The sequence below is a fragment of the Anomaloglossus baeobatrachus genome, chromosome 4 (assembly GCF_048569485.1).
Source record: "Anomaloglossus baeobatrachus isolate aAnoBae1 chromosome 4, aAnoBae1.hap1, whole genome shotgun sequence".
Taxonomy (NCBI): domain Eukaryota; kingdom Metazoa; phylum Chordata; class Amphibia; order Anura; family Aromobatidae; genus Anomaloglossus; species Anomaloglossus baeobatrachus.
In genome coordinates, this window is record NC_134356.1 from 705165446 (window position 1) to 705186731 (window position 21286).

General features: G+C 49.9%; 2 protein-coding genes across 2 annotated transcripts in view; one reads left to right on the forward strand and one right to left on the reverse strand.

Annotated features, from left to right (window-relative positions):
* LOC142304428 (sodium/potassium-transporting ATPase subunit beta-2-like) overlaps positions 1–21286 on the forward strand; it is a 307300-nt gene that overhangs the window by 19705 nt on the left and 266309 nt on the right. The gene's annotated exons all lie outside the window — the stretch shown is intronic.
* Positions 2147–21261, reverse strand: POLR2A (RNA polymerase II subunit A). The gene is made up of 29 exons (XM_075346769.1): positions 21053–21261; positions 16943–17075; positions 16699–16835; positions 16442–16615; positions 16078–16359; positions 15841–16002; positions 15520–15740; positions 14144–14276; positions 13933–14057; positions 13649–13859; positions 11128–11337; positions 10878–11046; positions 10699–10793; positions 10417–10620; positions 10101–10323; positions 9752–9935; positions 8995–9166; positions 8813–8918; positions 8528–8733; positions 8211–8435; positions 7890–8136; positions 7111–7211; positions 6932–7036; positions 6587–6769; positions 6302–6505; positions 6035–6221; positions 5837–5950; positions 4070–4219; positions 2147–3658 (listed from the first exon to the last, which is right to left on the reverse strand). Exons 1-29 carry the CDS (start codon positions 21137–21139, stop codon positions 2502–2504), a joined length of 5907 nt encoding a protein of 1968 aa, XP_075202884.1. The 5' UTR covers positions 21140–21261; the 3' UTR covers positions 2147–2501.

Sequence of the window (21286 nt, forward strand, 5' to 3'; positions counted from 1 at the left end):
GTGCTCCGGTTTCCGAGTCGGTACCGGCGGGCCACTACCCTGTCCCGGTCCACCACGGTTTCACCGAGCCGTCTTCCTGGCTCCTGCAGGCAGAGGCCTCCGTATGCCTCCTAGCCAGAGGTACCAGGGCTCCTACCCTGGCACCTGTCAGACAGTTGCAGACCTGATACACAGGTCTGCCTCCACTTGACTTCACCTCCACTAACAGACTGACTACTTTTCCTGCCTTAGGCTCTCTGAACTCCTCAGTGGGCATGGCCAACCACCTGGCTCCGCCCCCTGGTGTGTCCATCCAGAACTGAGGGAGGTGACTAGGGTTTTATGTGGTTGGCTGGTGTTACCTAGTGAGGGGCTGGTGTTGTGCGGGGCCTTATCTGTGACTACCTGGCTTGCCCAGGGCGTCACACAATCTTATTTTCTGGAACCTGAAGGTACATCCCATGTGCAGCCCTGTCATAGGTCACCAGGTGGATGGATCATGAGTTCATCAAAACCCAAGTGGACATTTTAGAAGGGGTTCTCCCAGGGAGGTCACTCCCAGTAACATGTGGAGTTCCAAGGAAACCAGTGGCTCCACAGTGCCTCTCTGTGCCGAGCCAGTACCAGGCTTAAATCGTAAAGAATAAAAAGGTAACTGTTAGATATACAGATCTACTTGCAACTCTTGCTAACTCATATCCACATTTCTAACCATAAAATTTGTGAATTCTTCTTGTATATTTTGTATTATCTAGTGTTCCCCTAAGGCGATTAATTATATCATTTAATCGTTGGCTGCTCTTTTTGTCTCAATCCATGAATCCTATGTCTGTGCGCTCAGTTTAGAATTACGTTACAAGGGCTAGTTTCTGGCCCGATATAATCCTGCTAACGGCTTATATCTAAACTGGTCGCAGACTACCGAAGCGACAAATCCTGTTTCACTGGAGCTTAGTAATAAGGGTCTGTTGGTGTTGTGAGAGTGGGTTGTCGCGGCGGAGATTGTGCGACCCACTCTACATCCTGTGACTCATTGTGCCCACAGGGTGTCATTGTAACACTGCGTCTAGTGCACCTTATGTACCCCTTGGGGGCACGGAACGTCACGTGTTGGCACTAGTGACGAGGACGTACAGTGAAGCGCCAACATATTAGACATCGGGGTGGGAGGGAAATTCATCACAGATCGGACAGCGGGTGGGAGTCTGTGTGCTCTCCCATCCGCTAGGTTTGTGACAGACCCGTATTGTGCATGCTATTTTGCATGTACATTGGTTTCCCTTTGCTTTGTGAAGTCTTGTGTCATTTGTGTGCTTGTAACCCATATCCCCCATCCTGTAATAATATCCCCCATCCTGTAATAATGTCCCCCATCCTGTAATAATGTCCCCCATCCTGTAATAATGTCCCCCATCCTGTAATAATATCCCCCATCCTGTAATAATGTCCCTCATTGTGACCTCTTTCTGTAGTGACATTCACCGTCCAGGCTTCCCTCATATGTGGAAGCTGCACAGTCAAACTGATAAGTCAGACCTGAAAAACTTGGCCTGGTCAGAAAGGTGAAAGCCAGCTTCTACTGGAAGGGCTTAAAAGCGTAACCGTCTGTTTAATTATTTCATAACGCAATAGTACACATTACAATAAGCAACTCTGTAATAAATGTTAAAACAAACTTGTTTCATTTTCTGCCAGAATTGGTCACTCAAAATTCTTAATTCTGGAGGTAAAATCTGTTCTAATCTGTGAAGACTTTTTCCATTACTGAGATAGATGGCAGCTACTGATGAGGGAGGGGCGGAGTTCTGCCTCTAGCTCCTCCCTCTTCCTGTCAGCATAGAATCTCATGCGCACCAGCTGCCACCTCCTCTCAGTAATGGGAAAGTCTTCACTGACTACAGATTTTACCTCAGAATGGAGATGACTGATCAGTTCTGGCAGAGAAACAAGCAGATGTGTCTGGTAAGATTATTACTAAGCTGCTCATTTTCATGTGGACTATTTCTGAAATGAACACGAGTGTTACGCGCCAAGGCTTTCCAAACCATGGACATCCCAGGTTACTCTCAGACAGGCACAGTGAACCATTACCTGGGGCATCGCATTACTATCAGCCCAGTCCCAAATATCCCCCAATGTGTGATCAAGAACCAAACCGAGCTTTGGAAGTTTACAACAATTTTTTATTTTTTTTTTATTTACACATACAGAATGTCACTATCTCAAACATTTTAACATTTTCAAAGAAATATAGAGAAAGGGACTGCCGACAAATCCAGCAGCCCGAGAATAATCACAACTAAAACTCTGAAGTCTCTTATACTGAGCTATAAATAATGCGCGGCGGCGATCAGATTATATTGATGAATTCCCAACTTATGAACACAGCGTGGCCTCCTGACATCGCCAACCCTGATCCGCACAAGATGAAAGCGGCAATGCACTTGGAACAGACTGATCGCGGTGAGAATTTCTTACACAAGCGAAGCTCCCAATCACGGAGAGAATCAGAGGAAACTGCCTCAGTTTTCTTCATCACTGTCATCTGGACTAATCGCTGGGCTTGTAAGACTGTAGGTTGGCGATGTGGGACTGTATCCTGGGGATGTAGGAGAATAAGTGGAGCCTTTTGGACTGGTTGGCGAGTAGGTGGGTGAAGTTGGTGAATACTTAGGAGAGGTCGGTGAGTATGTTGGGGACGTAGGCGAGTATTTGGGGGACGTAGGCGTATACACTGGCGATGTGGGAGAATATGTTGGAGATGTAGGCGAGTATTTGGGAGTTGTTGGAGAATAAGTAGGGGATGTAGGCGAGTACTTGGGAGAAGTTGGCGAGTACTTGGGTGAAGTAGGAGAATACTTAGGGGAAGTCGGTGTGTACTCCGGAGAGCTTGGGCTATAGGATGGGCTTGTTGGTGTATATTTGGGGCTTGTTGGGGAATAGCTGGGTGAACTGGGGCTGTAGCTGGGGGAGCTGGGAGTATAGCTCGGAGACTGCGGGGTGTAACGTGGACTTGAAGGAGAGTAACTGGGTGATGTTGGAGAATAACTTGGGCTTGTAGGACTATAGTTAGGAGAGGTGGGGCTGTAACTGGGTGAAGTGGGACTGTAACTGGGAGAGGTGGGTGTATAGTTAGGAGAAGTTGGTGAGTAGTTGGGAGAGGTAGGAGAATAGGAGGGCGATGTTGGGCTATATGATGGGGATGTAGGTGAATAGGATGGTGAAGTTGGGCTGTACGACGGTGATGTAGGAGAATAGCTGGGAGAAGTGGGCGAATAACTGGGACTTGTGGGAGAATAACTGGGGGAAGTAGGGGAGTAACTTGGAGAAGTGGGGGAGTAACTGGGAGAAGTAGGACTGTAGCTGGGAGAAGTAGGACTGTAGCTCGGTGAGGTTGGCGAATAGCTTGGGGATGTAGGACTGTAGCTGGGGCTGGTTGGGCTATAACTCGGAGAGGTTGGCGAGTAGCTCGGACTAGTCGGTGAGTAGCTTGGGGAAGTGGGAGAGTAGCTGGGGGAAGTGGGACTATAGTTCGGGCTTGTGGGAGAATATGAAGGAGAGGTTGGACTGTACGAGGGCGACGTTGGAGAGTAACTTGGACTTTGTGGAGTATAGCCGCCAGGACTCCTTGGTTCATAGGCTGGAGATGTGGGGGAATAGCTGGGAGACATTGCTCCACCTGTAGGGGTGATAGAAAACAAAATAGGTCAACGAAATATGGCTCAGTACTTGTCCAGGCAAAATGGATACTGACTGCAATACATTAACAATCATGTAAGACCTAAAGCTGAGTGTGGGTGAACAAGCTGAAGAAAGCCATTGGGCTGTACCTGCAATAGAGAAGGTAAAGTGGTTGTCTGGCTGTGAGCAAAAACTGCCTGAGCTCCAGACTAATCACGCAACACAGATGCATGGGCACATCACTGCCAGATGTATTCTATGTCATTAGTAAGGAACACATAGAAGTGATGAGACATGCCTCGGAGCATCAATCCAAGTAAAGCCTTGCTTGCTCCGAGAGGTCATCATATTCACACTTTATATCTGGACTCTGGGGAAACCTGGTAACCAGCAAAAAGAGGGCCCTTACCTGGAGAAGGAATGTATGGACTTGAGGGGCCTGGAGAACCAGGAGAACCTGGAGTGGGAGACCAAGCTGGGGAATAGCCAGGACTGAAGCCACTAGCATCCGAGGCTGCGCTGGGAGAGAAGCCGGCCGCGCCAGGAGTCATGCCACTGCCTGTAAAATAAAACAGTTATCACCATTAATGTACAGGACTGCTCCCACTGCTCCCTGCTACATGTGTATGTGGGACCTGAAAACCACATGAAGCCATCCCATCAAGAGAAGCCATTGACATAAGACGAGCAATGTACACTAAGATCTGAAAATTATTACAGATCACATTTTCTTGTGGAACAACTGGTTCCTCGCTAAACTAGAGGGATCGCACACTTCTCACCGATGGATGCAAGCGGAGATGGACAGAATGCTTGAAATGTGATTGGCTTATCGCTACGACAAATCGCAACATGTGCAGGCCGAGAAAAGCACTGATCAACAATGCATGTCCCAGGTGTTGAACAAGAGGCATAAACAATCTGCACGGACAGATCATCAGATTTGAAATATGGCGTACTAAGGCATCAGAGTCTTCAACAAAGCATCTGCAGGCGTCTGCACGAGATTAGACTCAGCCAGACGTTATGAAGGAATCACAAGGTCCTTCATACTCCAGGGATTATGGTGTGGTATAATGGACAAATCCTTAGACCTCGCTAGTCTCCATTCTAGGTGCACTAACAGCTCGGCACCACAATGATTTGGTGGTATAACCAGTGGTTAGGCAATTTCTCCAGAGTTTCTCAGATGATTTTTTTCTTTTTAAACCCGAGAACACTGGGCTACAAATTGCTGGTGCTAATGTGAGCAGCCTGGGTGGCCTAAACGTGCTATAATGGCTGCAGCATCGTCACATTCCTCTCCACATCGGGACGTCTTTGGATGATAATTACACACGAGCCACCCGCGGGGAATATGGAGAATTCACAATCAGGGCAGAACCTTCCTCAGGCTCCTCTCCACATCGGGACGTCTTTGTAAGGTAATTACACACGAGCCGGCTGCAGGGAATATGGAGGATTTACATATGGGGCAGAACCTTCCTCAGGCTCCTCTCCACATCGGGACGTCTTTGTAAGGTAATTACACACGAGCCGGCTGCAGGGAATATGGAGGATTTACATATGGGGCAGAACCTTCCTCAGGCTCCTCTCCACATCGGGACGTCTTTGTAAGGTAATTACACACGAGCCGGCTGCAGGGGATATGGAGGATTTACATATGGGGCAGAACCTTCCTCAGGCTCCTCTCCACATCGGGACGTCTTTGTAAGGTAATTACACACGAGCCGGCTGCAGGGAATATGGAGGATTTACATATGGGGCAGAACCTTCCTCAGGCTCCTCTCCACATCGGGACGTCTTTGGATGATAATTACACACGAGCCGGCTGCAGGGGATATGGAGGATTTACCAATGGGGCAGAACCTTCCTCAGGCTCCTCTCCACATCGGGACGTCTTTGTAAGGTAATTACACACGAGCCGGCTGCAGGGGATATGGAGGATTTACATATGGGGCAGAACCTTCCTCAGGCTCCTCTCCACATCGGGACGTCTTTGTAAGGTAATTACACACGAGCCGCCCACGGGAAATAAGGTCTGCTGTAAACTAAAGACTTGTTTTTTTAAATATCTCTTGGATGGTGATCCAGCACCATCACCACCAACCATACAAGCAGTGCAGGTGACCACATAATACAAGACTTCAGGGCACTGTGGTTTTCCCTCACATACCTAGACTTGGAGACCATGCGCCGTAGGCCGGGGTAGCACCTTGGTTCCACGGAGTCATCGCAGGAGACATTCCGCCCATTGGGCTCGGGGCAGTTCCAAAAAACATTCCAGTTGCTAAATAAAACAGACCAAATATTAGATACATTCATAAGGGGATCAGATGTAATAGTTATATAAATAGACCCCATCGCTACTCACGTCCTGCGGCTCCAAGTCCTGGGATATTTGTAGGAATCTCCATTCCAAATTTACATTTTTCGGCATCCAATAATAAATCAAAACAACCAGTGCCAGCGGGCGCCAACTGCCCCAACATGATGTTCTCAGACACCCCCTTCATGGGATCGGTTTCACCATGCGCTGCCGCCTCCATGAGGACATCCACCTGAAGGAATAAGAGCAGGTAAACCCAAGCCTGTCACCACAAACAGCAGTCAGTCATCTGAGTGGATGAGCAACACCAACCGTTTCTTCAAAGGAACATTTCATGAGAGGTCCCGTGTCCTGTCTGTTAACACCGTGACGAGTGATTGCCATCAAGTGGCCTCTACAGGTCATCGTGTCGCACAGAAGGGCCAAGTGGCGATAGTTCACGTAAGAACCATCAAACGAAATGACGTGATACAATTCTCTCTCCAGCGCTTTTCTGACAGCCTCGATTCCAAGAACCTGGAAGAGCGAGATGTCAAGACGATGCCCAAATTTACAGAAAAAAAAAAAAAAAAAAAAGACAAAACAGACAGGACTCACAGTGAAGATCTCCACAATGTCGTTTGAGGTTGTCCTCACAGGATCCACATCTTTCTCACTCAGAACCCTCATCAGGCTGACGCCGTCCGTCTCCAAGATCCATTCCTGCAGTGCCTTGAACTCTCCATCCTCTGTCAGAATGATCTTTTTTTTGTTGTCTGTCTGTGGTAAGTGCATATAAACCTGAAGAGACAAAAAACAAAAGCTCAGTCAAAAACCCCAACAAGTGAATCTACTACAAAAACGTCCTTAAGAGCCATCAGGACCCGCCTTGACCAAAAAGGATCTAGGCTTGCAGCAGTAGTCCCAACTTCTCTTCACAGCAGACTTCCCAGAACCACCTACCTTACTGATCTGCTCAATCCCCTGCAGAGTCATGTCTGTCAACATATTGGACTCAATGCAACGCAGGAAGACATCGTCGTCCATCTTGTCCACCACCTCTTCTTCCTGGGAGCAGAAAGTAATAAGGTGAGTAACACTCCAGGGTTGCGACTCCTATTGCTTCAGAGGCTTCTTCTCACCTCTTGCATCTTGTTCTCCTCACTGTTCATGATCCGTATCCTCAGAACCAGCTTCTCCGCATTATCGTCATTAAATATACAGTTGAGATCATCGCCAAAGCCTGGAAAGAGAGCACGTGGCATGAGGGGGGAATGAGCACACTGCATGGAGGGGGGGGGGGGGGGTGACAACAATCAAGGCATGAGGGGGCTGGGCTGCCGACGACCACAAGGCATGAGGGGGGAGCGACGAGTACACTGCATGAGGGGGCTGGGGGTGACGAGCACACGGCATGATGGGGGGCGCCGACAATCACAAGGCATGAGGGGGGCTGGGGTGCCGACGAGCACACGGCATGAGATGGGGGGGGGGGGGCGATGACCACAAGGCTTGAGGGGGCGCCAACAATCACAAGGCATGAGGGGGCGACAAGCGCACGGCATGAAAGGAGCGGGGGAGGCGACGACCATACGGCATGAGGTTTGGGGGGGGGGGGGGTGGGCGCACGACCACAAGGCATGTAAGGGGGCGCCAACAATCACAAGGTATGAGGGGGCTGGGGGTGACGAGCACAAGGCATGAAGGGAAAGGGGGGGGGGGCCACGACAATCACAAGGCATGAGGGGGCTGGGGTGCCGACGAGCACGCAGCATGAGGGGGGGGGGCGCGATGAGCACACGGCATGAGGTGGGGGGGGGGGGCGCGATGAGCACACGGCATGAGTTGGGGGCGGGCGCGATGAGCACACGGCATGAGGGGGCTCGGGGTGACAAGCACACGGCAACCCTTGAGAACTCACCAGCATTGATCTTCTCAGCGATCTGCTCCATAGTCAGTTTACGGTCAGTCATGTGTTTGCGGTCCAGTTCCACACGAAGCAGCCATGGGGAAATTCTGTTGACATCAAAGTCTGGCATCTCATAGTAGACATTCACCCACTCCTGGTCTTCTGCCACCACAGTATTTTGTGGGTTTGGATCATAGTAAATGGCAGTATTGGCTGTAACTTTCCGCAGAGTTGTGTGTTCCAAGCGGCACAAAATGTCCTGAATGAAACGACAAGTGTGAGCGTCGCCCGGCAGGAGGTGAACCCCAGAAGATGCCATGCTAGGAGACTAACCTTGGCACGCTCAGCATCTCGAGCAGACTGGCCCAGCAGAAAGACGGTGAGGGAAGGAGTCTTGGGTTTCTTTGAAATATTTATTAACTCTTTCAGACGAGGCACTCCCAGAGTGACATTTTTAGCAGAGACACCAGCATAGTGGAAAGTGTTCAAAGTCATCTGAGTGGCTGGCTCACCTAGAGACTGAGCAGCTAGTGCTCCGACCATCTCTCCCGGATGAGCCTGTAAAAAAAAAAAAAAAAAAAAAAAAAGGGGTCATTAACACTCCAAAGTAATGTGTGCAGTAAGACTAACAGCAGCTGCAAAACACTTACAATGGCCTGGTTGAATTTAGACTCTATTTCTCCCAGCAGCCAGTCGAAGGCCTCACCGCTGAGCCTGAACTCCTCCACCATCCGGCGGCTGCACAGTGTGGAGCGCAGGTGGATGTTGAACAGGAGAGTGGCGTTCTCCTGCGCCTGGCGACTCAAAGGATCATCTCCATTTACAATCACCAGCTTCTTACTCAAGTCTTTCACACCTTACAGGAGAAAGAAAAGCTTAACTATCGAAGGCAAGAGGATTATATTGGCCAGCGACAGATACTGTATGATGCCTACCATCCACCACTTTAATGGGGTGCAGGTCTGAGGGCATGCGGGTGTTTATGTGGAATATCTTTTGGGCGTTCCAGATCATCCTGAGAAGATTACACGGTAGAACCACCTTAAGGAGACAAGACTGTGGTCAACACCAAAGCTGCCACACAATATACAGCGGCCACTACCCGACTGTCACTTACCTTGCTGTCACCAGTAGGAAAAATAACCCGAAGGACCTCTCTGTCTTCCTTCATCTTGTCAAACTCCTTCTCCAGCTCATTCTGAATGTGCGCATTGCTGAGGATATCCTTCACCACGTCTTCCTGCAATGTCCTCCTCAGAGCTCGCTCATTTGTGTAGTCAAACTTAAATCTAAGACGCAAAGGCAGACGTCAACACGAGCCAACCCAGAAGGCACCCAGGCCCACCGCCGGCCCACCCAGGACGAACCCAAGGCCCAGCGCCGGCCCACCCAGGACGAGCCCAAGGCCCAGCGCCGGCCCACCCAGGACGAGCCCAAGGCCCAGCGCCGGCCCACCCAGGACGAGCCCAAGGCCCAGCGCCGGCCCACCCAGGACGAGCCCAAGGCCCAGCGCCGGCCCACCCAGGACGAGCCCAAGGCCCAGCGCCGGCCCACCCAGGACGAGCCCAAGGCCCAGCGCCGGCCCACCCAGGCCATGGACAGACGATCAGTACATACACTTCCCAATTTCCTGTGCTCAGTCCCACAGACAGGCATAAGCACAAGACCCCATCGAGTGATAAACAGGCTGGCATCAGGGAGAGACCCTCAAAGACAGGCGTCAGCACCAGAACCTTACCATTTCCCTCAGCAACACTCCGGCCCCTCCCCTGAGTAACAACGGCACAAACCCCACCCCTGAGCAACACAGGTCAGCATCAGCGTAACCTACATTTATGGCATTGCGCTCCCACCCATATAAAGCCAATACTCACTTTTTCTCAAAGGCTTTGTTAGACGGTTTCAGAGTGGCAAGATTCTGGAACTCCACGCCTTCTCCGGCCAGCCCATCCTCGCCGTACCGCAGCTGTACCACCTGATTGATGGAGTTACGTACTGTAGCATCGTACTTCACCATTACAGACTCCATAGACTTAATCAGACGTCTTTGGATGTAACCTGGTGAGAAGCAGAAGGGAGACTCATCAGCTTTACCCCTCCGGACTGTGGAGGCACATTCAGACATTGATCTGCCCATAATAAACCCTGACAACTACCCTCACCCCTGCACCCTTCTGCCTCCATATACAGCAGAGTGTAGAAAGATGGGGGCTACAATCGCACCTGTTTCTGCAGTCTTCACAGCTGTATCAATTAAACCCTCTCTTCCTCCCATAGCATGGAAAAAAAACTCTGTGGGAGTAAGGCCGGCAAGGTAGGAGTTCTCCACAAAGCCTCTGCTCTCAGGGCCATAATCATCTTTGATGAAGTGAGGCAGCGTCCTATGTTTGAAGCCAAAGGGGATGCGTTTACCCTCCACATTCTGCTGACCGACCACAGCAATGACCTAGAAAAAAAATAAAAACACCACAGGAATCAGGTCCACGCAGCACCCTTCATGCTGATCGCAGTCAGCACCTACTACCAAGCCGTCGCTCACCTGGGAGATGTTGATCTTGGATCCCTTGGCTCCTGACACCACCATGGACTTGAAGTTGTTATATTCTGATAAAGACTTCTGGGCAGACGAGCCAGTCTTATCTCTGGCATCATTGAGTATTCTGTTCACCTGATTCTCAAAGGTCTGACGTAAAGTGTTTCCAGGGGTGGGCTCCAGCTCATTGTTATGGGCCTTCTCGATGACCTGGACAGAAAACGATACTGAGTGCTCAATCACTGAAGGCAGCTCAGGCCTATGAGAACCAAGCTCCACCTGCCTCACCTCTATCACATCTTGCTTCGCTTTTTTGATGGTGTTCTGGATATCCTGGTAAGTCTTAGCATCAGCAATAGAGTCTCCGATCCCAATAGTGTGACCTGCATAAGAAAAAGCTGCAGCCATCAGAAGGGTCCACAGCAATGTACACAATAAATCGTAGCCCCCACTGTCCGTACACCCACCCTCAATGAGCAGCCAGTTATTGATGACAGTCTGGATATTGGAGTAGAAGAGACGAGTGACATCATGTCCCATCTCCAGATACGAGATATGGACCAGCGATCCCGCAGACGTCCCCAGTGACTTCTTGCACAATATCCCCATGATCAGCTCTCCATTCTCTACAATGACCTGAAGATTACAAATGAGATAAAGCGGTAGCTAGATCCAGAGCCGCCAGACTTCAGCCGGATAACACCTTCCATGGCTCACCTTTGTGTCTCCCGGGGAGATGTGTTTATAGGGACCACTATCCTCATCATCTGGGTGGGTGCTGTGAGTCCGGATAACATTGATGTGTCCTGGTACAATCAGAGAGAAAATCTGTTTCCCTGTCCAGAGAGGACGAGGCTTCAGGATGGCCGGCTGAGGAACCTTCCCATCCCATGTGGATAGAAACATCAGCAAATTCATCACCTCTCCCTGAAAGAAAGAAAAAAAAAAAAAAAATAATGAATTATTACAGAGGTCTGGCAAAGCCCAAGCACAACACGCAAGACCAGTGATGTCCAGAGAGGAGTCGCGGACTAAACACAACACACAGGACCAGTGATGTCCAGATATGAGCCCAGCCTAAGCACAACACACAGGACCAGTGATGTCCAGATATGAGCCCAGCCAAAAGCACAACACACAGGACCAGTGATGTCCAGATATGAGCCCAGCCAAAGCACAACACACAGGACCAGTGATGTCCAGATATGAGCCCAGCCAAAGCACAACACACAGGACCAGTGATGTCCAGATAGGAGCCCAGCCTAAGCACAACACACAGGACCAGTGATGTCCAGATATGAGCCCAGCCAAAAGCACAACACACAGGACCAGTGATGTCCAGATATGAGCCCAGCCAAAGCACAACACACAGGACCAGTGATGTCCAGATATGAGCCCAGCCAAAGCACAACACACAGGACCAGTGATGTCCAGATATGAGCCCAGCCAAAGCACAACACACAGGACCAGTGATGTCCAGATAGGAGCCCAGCCTAAGCACAACACACAGGACCAGTGATGTCCAGATATGAGCCCAGCCTAAGCACAACATGCAAGACCAGTGATGTCCAGAGAGGAGTCGCGGACTAAACACAACACACAGGACCAGAGATGTCCAGAGAGGAGTCCAGCCAAAGCACAACACACAGGACCAGAGATGTCCAGATATGAGCCCAGCCAAAGCACAACACACAGGACCAGTGCTGTCCAGAGAGGAGCCCAGCCAAAGCACAACACACAGGACCAGTGATGTCCAGATATGAGCCCAGCCAAAGCACAACACACAGGACCAGTGATGTCCAGAGAGGAGTCGCGGACTAAACACAACACACAGGACCAGAGATGTCCAGAGAGGAGTCCAGCCAAAGCACAACACACAGGACCAGAGATGTCCAGAGAGGAGTCCAGCCAAAGCACAACACACAGGACCAGAGATGTCCAGATATGAGCCCAGCCAAAAGCACAACACACAGGACCAGTGATGTCCAGATATGAGCCCAGCCAAAGCACAACACACAGGACCAGAGATGTCCAGATATGAGCCCAGCCAAAAGCACAACACACAGGACCAGTGATGTCCAGATATGAGCCCAGCCAAAGCACAACACACAGGACCAGTGATGTCCAGATATGAGCCCAGCCTAAGCACAACACACAGGACCAGAGATGTCCAGAGAGGAGTCCAGCCAAAGCACAACACACAGGACCAGAGATGTCCAGATATGAGCCCAGCCAAAGCACAACACAGAACCAGTGCTGTCCAGATATGAGCCCAGCCAAAGCACAACACACAGGACCAGTGATGTCCAGAGAGGAGCCCAGCCAAAGCACAACACAGGACCAGTGATGTCCAGATATGAGCCCAGCCAAAGCACAACACACAGGACCAGTGATGTCCAGATATGAGCCCAGCCTAAGCACAACACACAGGACCAGAGATGTCCAGAGAGGAGTCGCGGACTAAACACAACACGTAGGACCAGTGATGTCCAGAGAGGAGCCCAGCCAAAGCACAACACACAGGACCAGTGATGTCCAGATATGAGCCCAGCCAAAGCACAACACACAGGACCAGTGATGTCCACATATGAGCCCAGCCAAAGCACAACACACAGGACCAGTGATGTCCAGAGAGGAGCCCAGCCAAAGCACAACACACAAGACCAGTGATGTCCAGAGAGGAGCCCAGCCAAAGCACAACACACAGGACCAGTGATGTCCAGAGAGGAGCCCAGCCAAAGCACAACACACAGGACCAGTAACGTCCAGAGACAAGCCAGGGCTAAGAGCATCACACAAGATCAGTGATGATAAGATATGAGCTCGGCCTAAACCTAGTACACATCATACAGGACTAACGATGGTAGGATGAATGAGGCTGGCCTAAGCCCGATATACATCATAAAAGACTAATGATGGCTAGAAGAATGAGGCTGGCCTAACCCTTGTTTACATAACACTAGACTAGGACTAGCGCAGCCCAGTATTAGCCCAGCCTAATATACTGAACAATGTAATGTACTAGAAGACTAGAGATGAACAAAGGAGCCTGGCCTAAGTGCTACAGTAAACAAGGCTAACCATCTCTGCCGACGAGGCTGACCTAAGTGCTATTCGAACCTTTGTTTACACAGCATTTGGGAAATTAGAACCCCATTATCTGGAGCAAGAGTGACAATTATGACCTTCCCTGCAGCCTTTAGCAGCTCACATTTCAGGACACTTTGGAGTTACTCACCCTTTCCAGGAAAACGTCCCTTTTTGTGAATTTCCTAACTGCAGTCAGCGTGTCCTGCACAATTCCCATAACTGGTCGGTTGGACTGAGGAGTGACGATCATACGAGGTACCATGGCAAGCTCTTGGATCTCTGCCCGCGTCTCCAGAGACTGCGGAAGATGCAAATTCATCTCATCCCCATCAAAGTCCGCATTGTACGGAGTGGTGACACTGGAGAAATAAGACATTTTAAGCTCCCGAACTAAAATGGCATAAAGTGCAACATGTCAGACAGAGGACTCACCTGAGGTTCAGCCGGAAGGTGGACCAGGGCAGGATGCGGACTCGGTGCCCCATCATAGACATTTTGTGCAGCGTTGGCTGTCTGTTAAAGATGACTATATCACCATCGCACATATGTCGCTCAACCTGGTAGGAACCACAGAGTAAGAGTAGGTAGGGTGTCTAATGCCGGTGCTTTACCTTACTATGGGAGGCATCACAAAGCCACTCACCTTGTAGCCAATCTGTAAATGCAGGTCACTGGGCTTAGGGTGAAATCTGAGATCAATGCGATCCCCATTATCTCGAATGATGTATTTGGCTCCAGGATACTGACTGTTTCCCCGTCTTACCAGCTCTTGTAGCCTGAGGACAAGCAACAAAAAGCTGATGTTTTAGAGCTGCAGGATAAAGAAAGCCTTAACTACGGTTAGCAAATAGACTCCACTTCACCAATCCGGCTACGGACCCTGGATATAAAGAACAGGGGGGCCAATCCGGCTACGGACCCGGGATATAGAGAACGGGGGGGGCCAATCCAGCAACGAGGGGTGGGGGGGTGGATGGTGGGGGTAATCCAGCTATGGACGAAGGATATAGAGAACGTTGGGGGGGGGGGGGGTGGGGGGGGGGAGGTGGTTGTTGGGGGGGGGGCAATCCGGCAACAGTCCCTGGATATAGAGAACAGGTGGGCCAATCCGGCTACGGACCCGGGATATAGAGAACTTGGGGGGGGGGTGTCAATCCAGCTACGGACGCGGGATATAGAGAACGGGGGGGAGGCAATCCGGCAACAGGCCCTGGATATAGAGAACAGGGGGGGGCCAATCCGGCAACGAGGGGTGGGGGGGGGGGTGTTGGTGGGGGTAATCCAGCTATGGACCCAGGATATAGAGAACGGGGGGGGGGGGGGGGGGGGAAGGTGGTTGTTGGGGGGGGCAATCCGGCAACAGTCCCTGGATATAGAGAACAGGTGGGCCAATCCGGCTGCGGACCTGGGATATAAAGACCAGGTGGGCCATTCCAGCTATGGACCCGGGATATAAAGAACAGGGGGGCCAATCCAGCTATGGACCCGGGATATAAAGAACAGGGGGGCCAATCCAGCAACAGGCCCAGGATATAGAGAAGGGGGGGGGGGGGTCGGGACAATCCGGCAACAGGCCCAGGATATAGAGAACAGGGGGGCCAATCCGGCTACGGACCCGGGATATAGAGAACGGGGGGGGAGGGGGGTGTCAATCCAGCTATGGACCCGGGATATAAAGAACAGGGGGGCCAATCCAGCAACAGGCCCAGGATATAGAGAACAGTGGGGGGGGGGGGGCTAATCCGGCAACAGTCCCGGGATATAGAGAATGGGGAGGGGGGGTGGGGGAGGGCCAATCCGGCAACGGGCCCGGGATATAGAGAACTTGGGGCTCAATCCTGCAACGGGCCCTGGATATAGAGAACAGGTGGGGCCAATCCGGCTACGGACCCGGGATATAGAGAACAGGTGGGGCTCAATCCTGCAACGGGCCCTGGATATAGAGAACGGGGGGAACTTTGCTATGGAGCCAGGATATAGAACAGGGAGGCCACAAAGACAAGACATCTGGGATCTCACCGATCAATGTTGAAGGGAGTAACTATCTCTGGAAAAGTCATATTTGCAGCAATCGATCTCGGGACCCCAACTTGGTCGATGGAGAGGTTTGGATCAGGGGTGATAACTGTTCGAGCAGAAAAATCAACACGTTTTCCCATCAAGTTTCCACGGACTCTTCCTTCCTTTCCCTTCAATCGCTGCTTCACGGACTTCAGAGGACGGCCAGACTTTTGCATAGCCTGAGAATACAGCAGAGCATGTAAAAACACAGCATTCATGTCTGACGCATTTGCATCAATGCTTCAGGTGACAGCCAGGCCCTCAGATCTCCTCACTTACCCTAGGAAGCCCAGGTAGCTCATTGTCTATCATTGTGGCAACATGGAACTGCAGGAGCTTCACGTCATCCGCAATAACATGGGCTGCGGCGCCGTTCTGTTCATTCCGCCTCAGCTGGTTGTTAATTTTCACAATGTCAGCCAGTTTGTGTGTCAGATCATCCTGAGGAAAGAAGGATTAGGGTTTGCACATGCTTGTCACCACTTCCACCATTTCTACACAATAACCGCGACCAACCTGGTTCCTCGCTGACCCTTGCATGACAACTGCAGGCCGCACAGACAGCGGTGGTACTGGCAGAACTGTAACAATCAGCCACTCGGGCCGAGCGTATCGCGGCTCCATTCCCAGGATGAAGCACTCCTCGTCTGTGATGCGCTTGAATATTTCATGGACCCTCTCCGGACTCAGCAGAATCTTCTTCTCCTGCGAGTCCTCATTCACGTGCTTCCACTCTGCGTACAGCTCCAGGCCGGTACGTCTGATTCTCGGCTGGTAACGACCACAGCCACCATGGCCCTGAGAGAAGAATACATGGATACAGTGAGTACAGCAGACCAGGGCGATGTTCTGCCCACCCCAGACACTCGCCTGCCCCTACCTTCTCTTTCTGGATGTCCTCGTCTGCTTCATTCTGATCCATACCAAACTTATTGTCCATCTCCTCGCCTCCCTCACAGATGTTTTTGCCCTTACACAGCTCGTACACATGTGTCAGACGCTTCTTTGGCTGGCCTTTAGATTTTACCAAAATGTCTTTGATTTTTGGGTTGTTCTATAAAAAAAGAAAATAAAAAATAAATATAAAGTCTAAGGAGAGAGAAACTACAGGCGCCCACCATGGACACCCCAGCTTACCGCATCCACGAGTAACTTGGAGCAGAAGAAACAGACGCAGCGTAAAACCTTCATGGTCTTCACCAGAAATCCCACATGAAATACTGGCTTAGCTAGTTCAATGTGTCCAAAGTGGCCCGGACACTCCGTCATATTTCCTGTGAGAAGACCCCCAAAAACGTGCATGAGATGGCAGCAGACGGACAGCTGCTACATCAACAGCCAACTGCTCCAAGTAGCCCCCCCAGACCCCCACAAAGCTTACCTGCACATGTCTGGCAGCGACCAGTGCGCTCAACCACACCCTGCCGAGGGTCCATCAGACCACCTAGCTTAGGGCGACCGCCCTCTGTGGTCTCAGGATACTTAATCCCACCTTCTGTCACCGACATCCGTTTCTAAATACAAGGAAAAGTCATGAGATTAATTATTAAACAGACAAGACGGGAGACGCTTAAATTATTATAGCGCCATTTATTCCATAGCACTTTACATGAAAAAAGGGGTATACATAATAGGGTAAGGGCAATAATCAATACAAGGCACAGACTGGTACAGGGGGAGAGAGGACCCTGCCCGCGAGGGCTCACAGTCTACAGGGGGAGAGAGACGACCCTGCCCGCGAGGGCTCACAGTCTACCATGGGTAGGTGAGGATACAGTAGGTAAGGGTAGAGGTGGTCTTGTGGTGCTATGGAGGACTGAGTGTTACGGCAGGTTGTAGGATTGTCGGACGAGGTGGGTATTTAGTTTCCCTTTGAAGCTTTTCAAGGTAGGCGAGAGTGAGGTGTTGTGGCATGGCAGAGTATGGGGGATATACGGGAGAAGTCTTAAATGCAATTGTGCAAAGAGGAGATTAGAAGGGGGGGGGTAGAGAAGGAGATCTTGTGAGGATTGAAGGTTACATGCGGGTAAGTACCGGGAGACTAGGTCACAGATATAAGGAGACAGGTTGTGGATGGCTTTGTAGGTCACGGTTAGTGTTTTGAACTGGAGTCGTTGGGCAATGGGAAGCCAGTGAAGGGATTGGCAGAGAGGAGAGGTTGGGGAGTAGCGGGAGGACAGGTGGATTAGCCGGGCAGCATAGTTTAGAATAGATTGTAGGGGTGCGAGACTGTTAGAAGGTAGGCCACAGAGCAGGAGGTTGCAGTAGTCCAGGCGGGAGATAAGGGCATGCACTAGTGTTTCTGTAGCTTCATGGGAAGAGAATGTATGGATTCGGGAAATATTTTTGAGTTGGAGGCGGCAAGAGGTGAAGACTATTTGGATGTGTGGCTTGAAGGAGAGAGCAGAGTCTAGAGTTACCCCCAGGCAGCGAGCATGTGGCACTGGGGAAAGTGAGCAGCCATTGACTTTGATGGTTAGGTAGAGGTAGAGTGAGGATGAGGAGGAGGAAAGAGGAGTTCTGTTTCGTCCATGTTCAGTTTTAGAAATCGCGCAGATAAGGATGAAATAGGCAGACATTGTGGGATTCTGGTTAGTTGTCAAGTGATGTTAGGTCCAGAGAAGTAGATCTGTGTATCATCAGCGTAGAGGTGATACTGAAAGCTGTGGGCCTCTATGAGATGTCCCAGGCCGAAGGTGTAGATGGAGAACAGCAGGGGTCCAAGAACTGAACCTTGGAGGACACCATCGGATAGAGGGTGAGATGAGGAAGTGGTGTGAGAGTGGGAGACTCTGAAAGTTCGGTCGGTTAGGTATGACGAGATCCAAGATAGCGCTAAGTCTGTGATGCCCAGAGATGAGAGAATCTGTAGAAGGAGGGAATGGTCCACTGTGTTGAAGGCAGGAAATAGGTCCAGGAGGAGGAGTACACTAGTTGTTGCTTGCCTTTGGCGGTTAATAGGTCATTGGCGACTTCAGTTTCAGTGGAATGATGAGGTCAGAAGCCAGATTGTAACCGGTCAAGAAGGAGCAGGAGGAGAGGTGGGAGGACAGTCAGACCAAATCTCTGACCCTGCAGATGACCTGAAACCTACTGCGGCATGTAACAGGTGTATGTACCTGATATTACACACATGGACTGGGGTCTCCCGGAAAATCTCCGGTTCTGAAGATCCACGACCGGGCAACTTACAACCAAGTCACATGATGGCAGCTCCAACAGGTTCTCGAGAGAGAAAGAAAGAGAAAGAAAGAAAGAGAGAAAGAAAGAAAGAGAGAAGAAAGAAGAAAGAGAGAAAGTAAGAGAGAAAGAAAGAGAGAAAGAAAGAAAGAGAGAAAGAAAGAGAGAAAGTAAGAGAGAAAGAAAGTAAGAGAGAAAGAAAGTAAGAGAGAAAGAAAGTAAGAGAGAAAGAAAGTAAGAGAGAAAGAAAGTAAGAGAAAAAGAAAGAGAAAGAGAGAAAGAGAGAGAATGTGTGTGTGTGTGTGTGTGTGTGTGTGTGTGTGTGTGTGTGTGTGTGTGTGTGTGTGTGTGTGTGTGTGTGTGTGTGTGTGTGTGTGTGTGTATGTGTGTGTGTGTGTGTGTGTGTGTGTGTGTGTGTGTATATATATATATGTGTGTGTGTGTGTGTGTGTGTGTGTGTGTGTGTGTGTGTGTGTGTGTGTGTGTGTGTGTGTGTGTGTGTATATATATGTGTATGTGTGTGTGTGTGTGTGTGTGTGTGTGTGTGTGTGTGTGTGTGTGTGTGTGTGTGTGTGTGTGTGTATATATATGTGTATGTGTGTGTGTATATATATGTGTATGTGTGTGTGTATGTGTGTGTGTGTGTGTGTCTGTGTCTGTGTCTGTGTCTGTGTCTGTGTCTGTGTCTGTGTCTGTGTCTGTGTCTGTGTCTGTGTCTGTGTCTGTGTCTGTGTCTGTGTCTGTGTCTGTGTCTGTGTCTGTGTCTGTCTGTGTCTGTGTCTGTCTCACACACGTACATATATATACACACACACACGTGCATATATACACGTACGTGTGTGTGCGTATATATACACACACGCGCGCGTGTATATACGCGCGCGTGTGTGTATATATACGTACGTACGTGTCTGTCTACATGTACGTGCGACACGCACGTACATGTAGACAGACACGTACGTACGTATATATACACACACGCGCGCGCGTATATACACGCGCGCGTGTGTGTATATATACGCACACACACGTACGTGTATATATGCACGCACGCACGTGTGTGTGTGTGTATATATATGTACGTGTGTGTGAGACAGACAGACACACTTTCTCACTTTCTTTCTCTCTTACTTTCTTTCTCTCTTACTTTCTTTCTCTCTTACTTTCTTTCTCTCTTACTACATGTCTACATGTACGTACGTGCGTGCGTGCGTGTTTCTGTCTACATGTACGTACGTACGTGCGTGTCTGTCTACATGTACGTGCGTGCGTCTACATGTACGTACGTACGTACGTGCGTGTCTGTCTACATGTATGCGATTGTGTGTATACACGCGTGCGTATACACGCGTACGTGCGCGCGTATACACGTGTGCGTGCGCGCGTATACACGCGTGCGCGCGTATACACGCGTGCGCGCGCATACACGCGTGCATACGTGCGTGCGCGCGCATACGTGCGTGCGCGCGCATACGTGCGTGCGCGCGCATACACGCGTGCGCGCACACGCGCACGTATACACGCGTACGTGCGCGCGTGTGTGTGTATACACGTACGTACGTGTGTATATATATATACGTACGTACGTGTATATATATGTATGTATATATGTGTGCGCACGTGTGTGTGTGTGTGTGTGTGTGTGTGTGTGTGTGTGTGTGTGTGTGTGTGTATATATATATATATATATATATATATATATATATATATATATATATATATATATATATATATATATATATATATATATATATATATATATATATATATATATATATATATATATATATATATATATATATATATATATATATATATATATACACACACACACACACACACACACACACATACATACATACACACATATATATACACACACATACATACACATATATATACATATACATACATACATACACACACATACATACATACACATACATACACATATACACATACATACACATATACACATATATACATACACACTCACATTTTTGTTGCATATTATACACAAACATAACCGCGTGGCTTCACACACACACACACACAGCTGACTATAAACATTATATCACACCAAGTTATAGAATCCCTCAATCACGACATTATACTAAAACAATGTAAAGAGCATCTTCATATACAGCGTATGTGTACATATACACATATATATATATACACGATATCGTGTCACGATAGAAGGCCTCGGTCACGACTGTAGTCGCGGGAGCTGCGCACACGCACCACGATCAGCATCAGCCGCCCCGCACTTCCGGGTCTAGCCCCGCCTCCCCCGCTCCCTTTCTCTTACCAGCTCGTCCGGGCCCAACACACCGAACTGAACCCGCTTAATGATCCGCAGCGGGCAGGCGCTGTCACCGGCCGGTGGACCGTGCATGGCGGCGATGTCTGCTGCCCACGGAAAACCAGTCTACTTTACACAGCAAGGGTCCCCGGGACCCACAGCAGCGATTCCCCTCTTTCAGGTCCTTCGCCGCTGGCGCACGGAGCGCATCTGAAAGGCAGAGGCGACCGTCTCCTATTT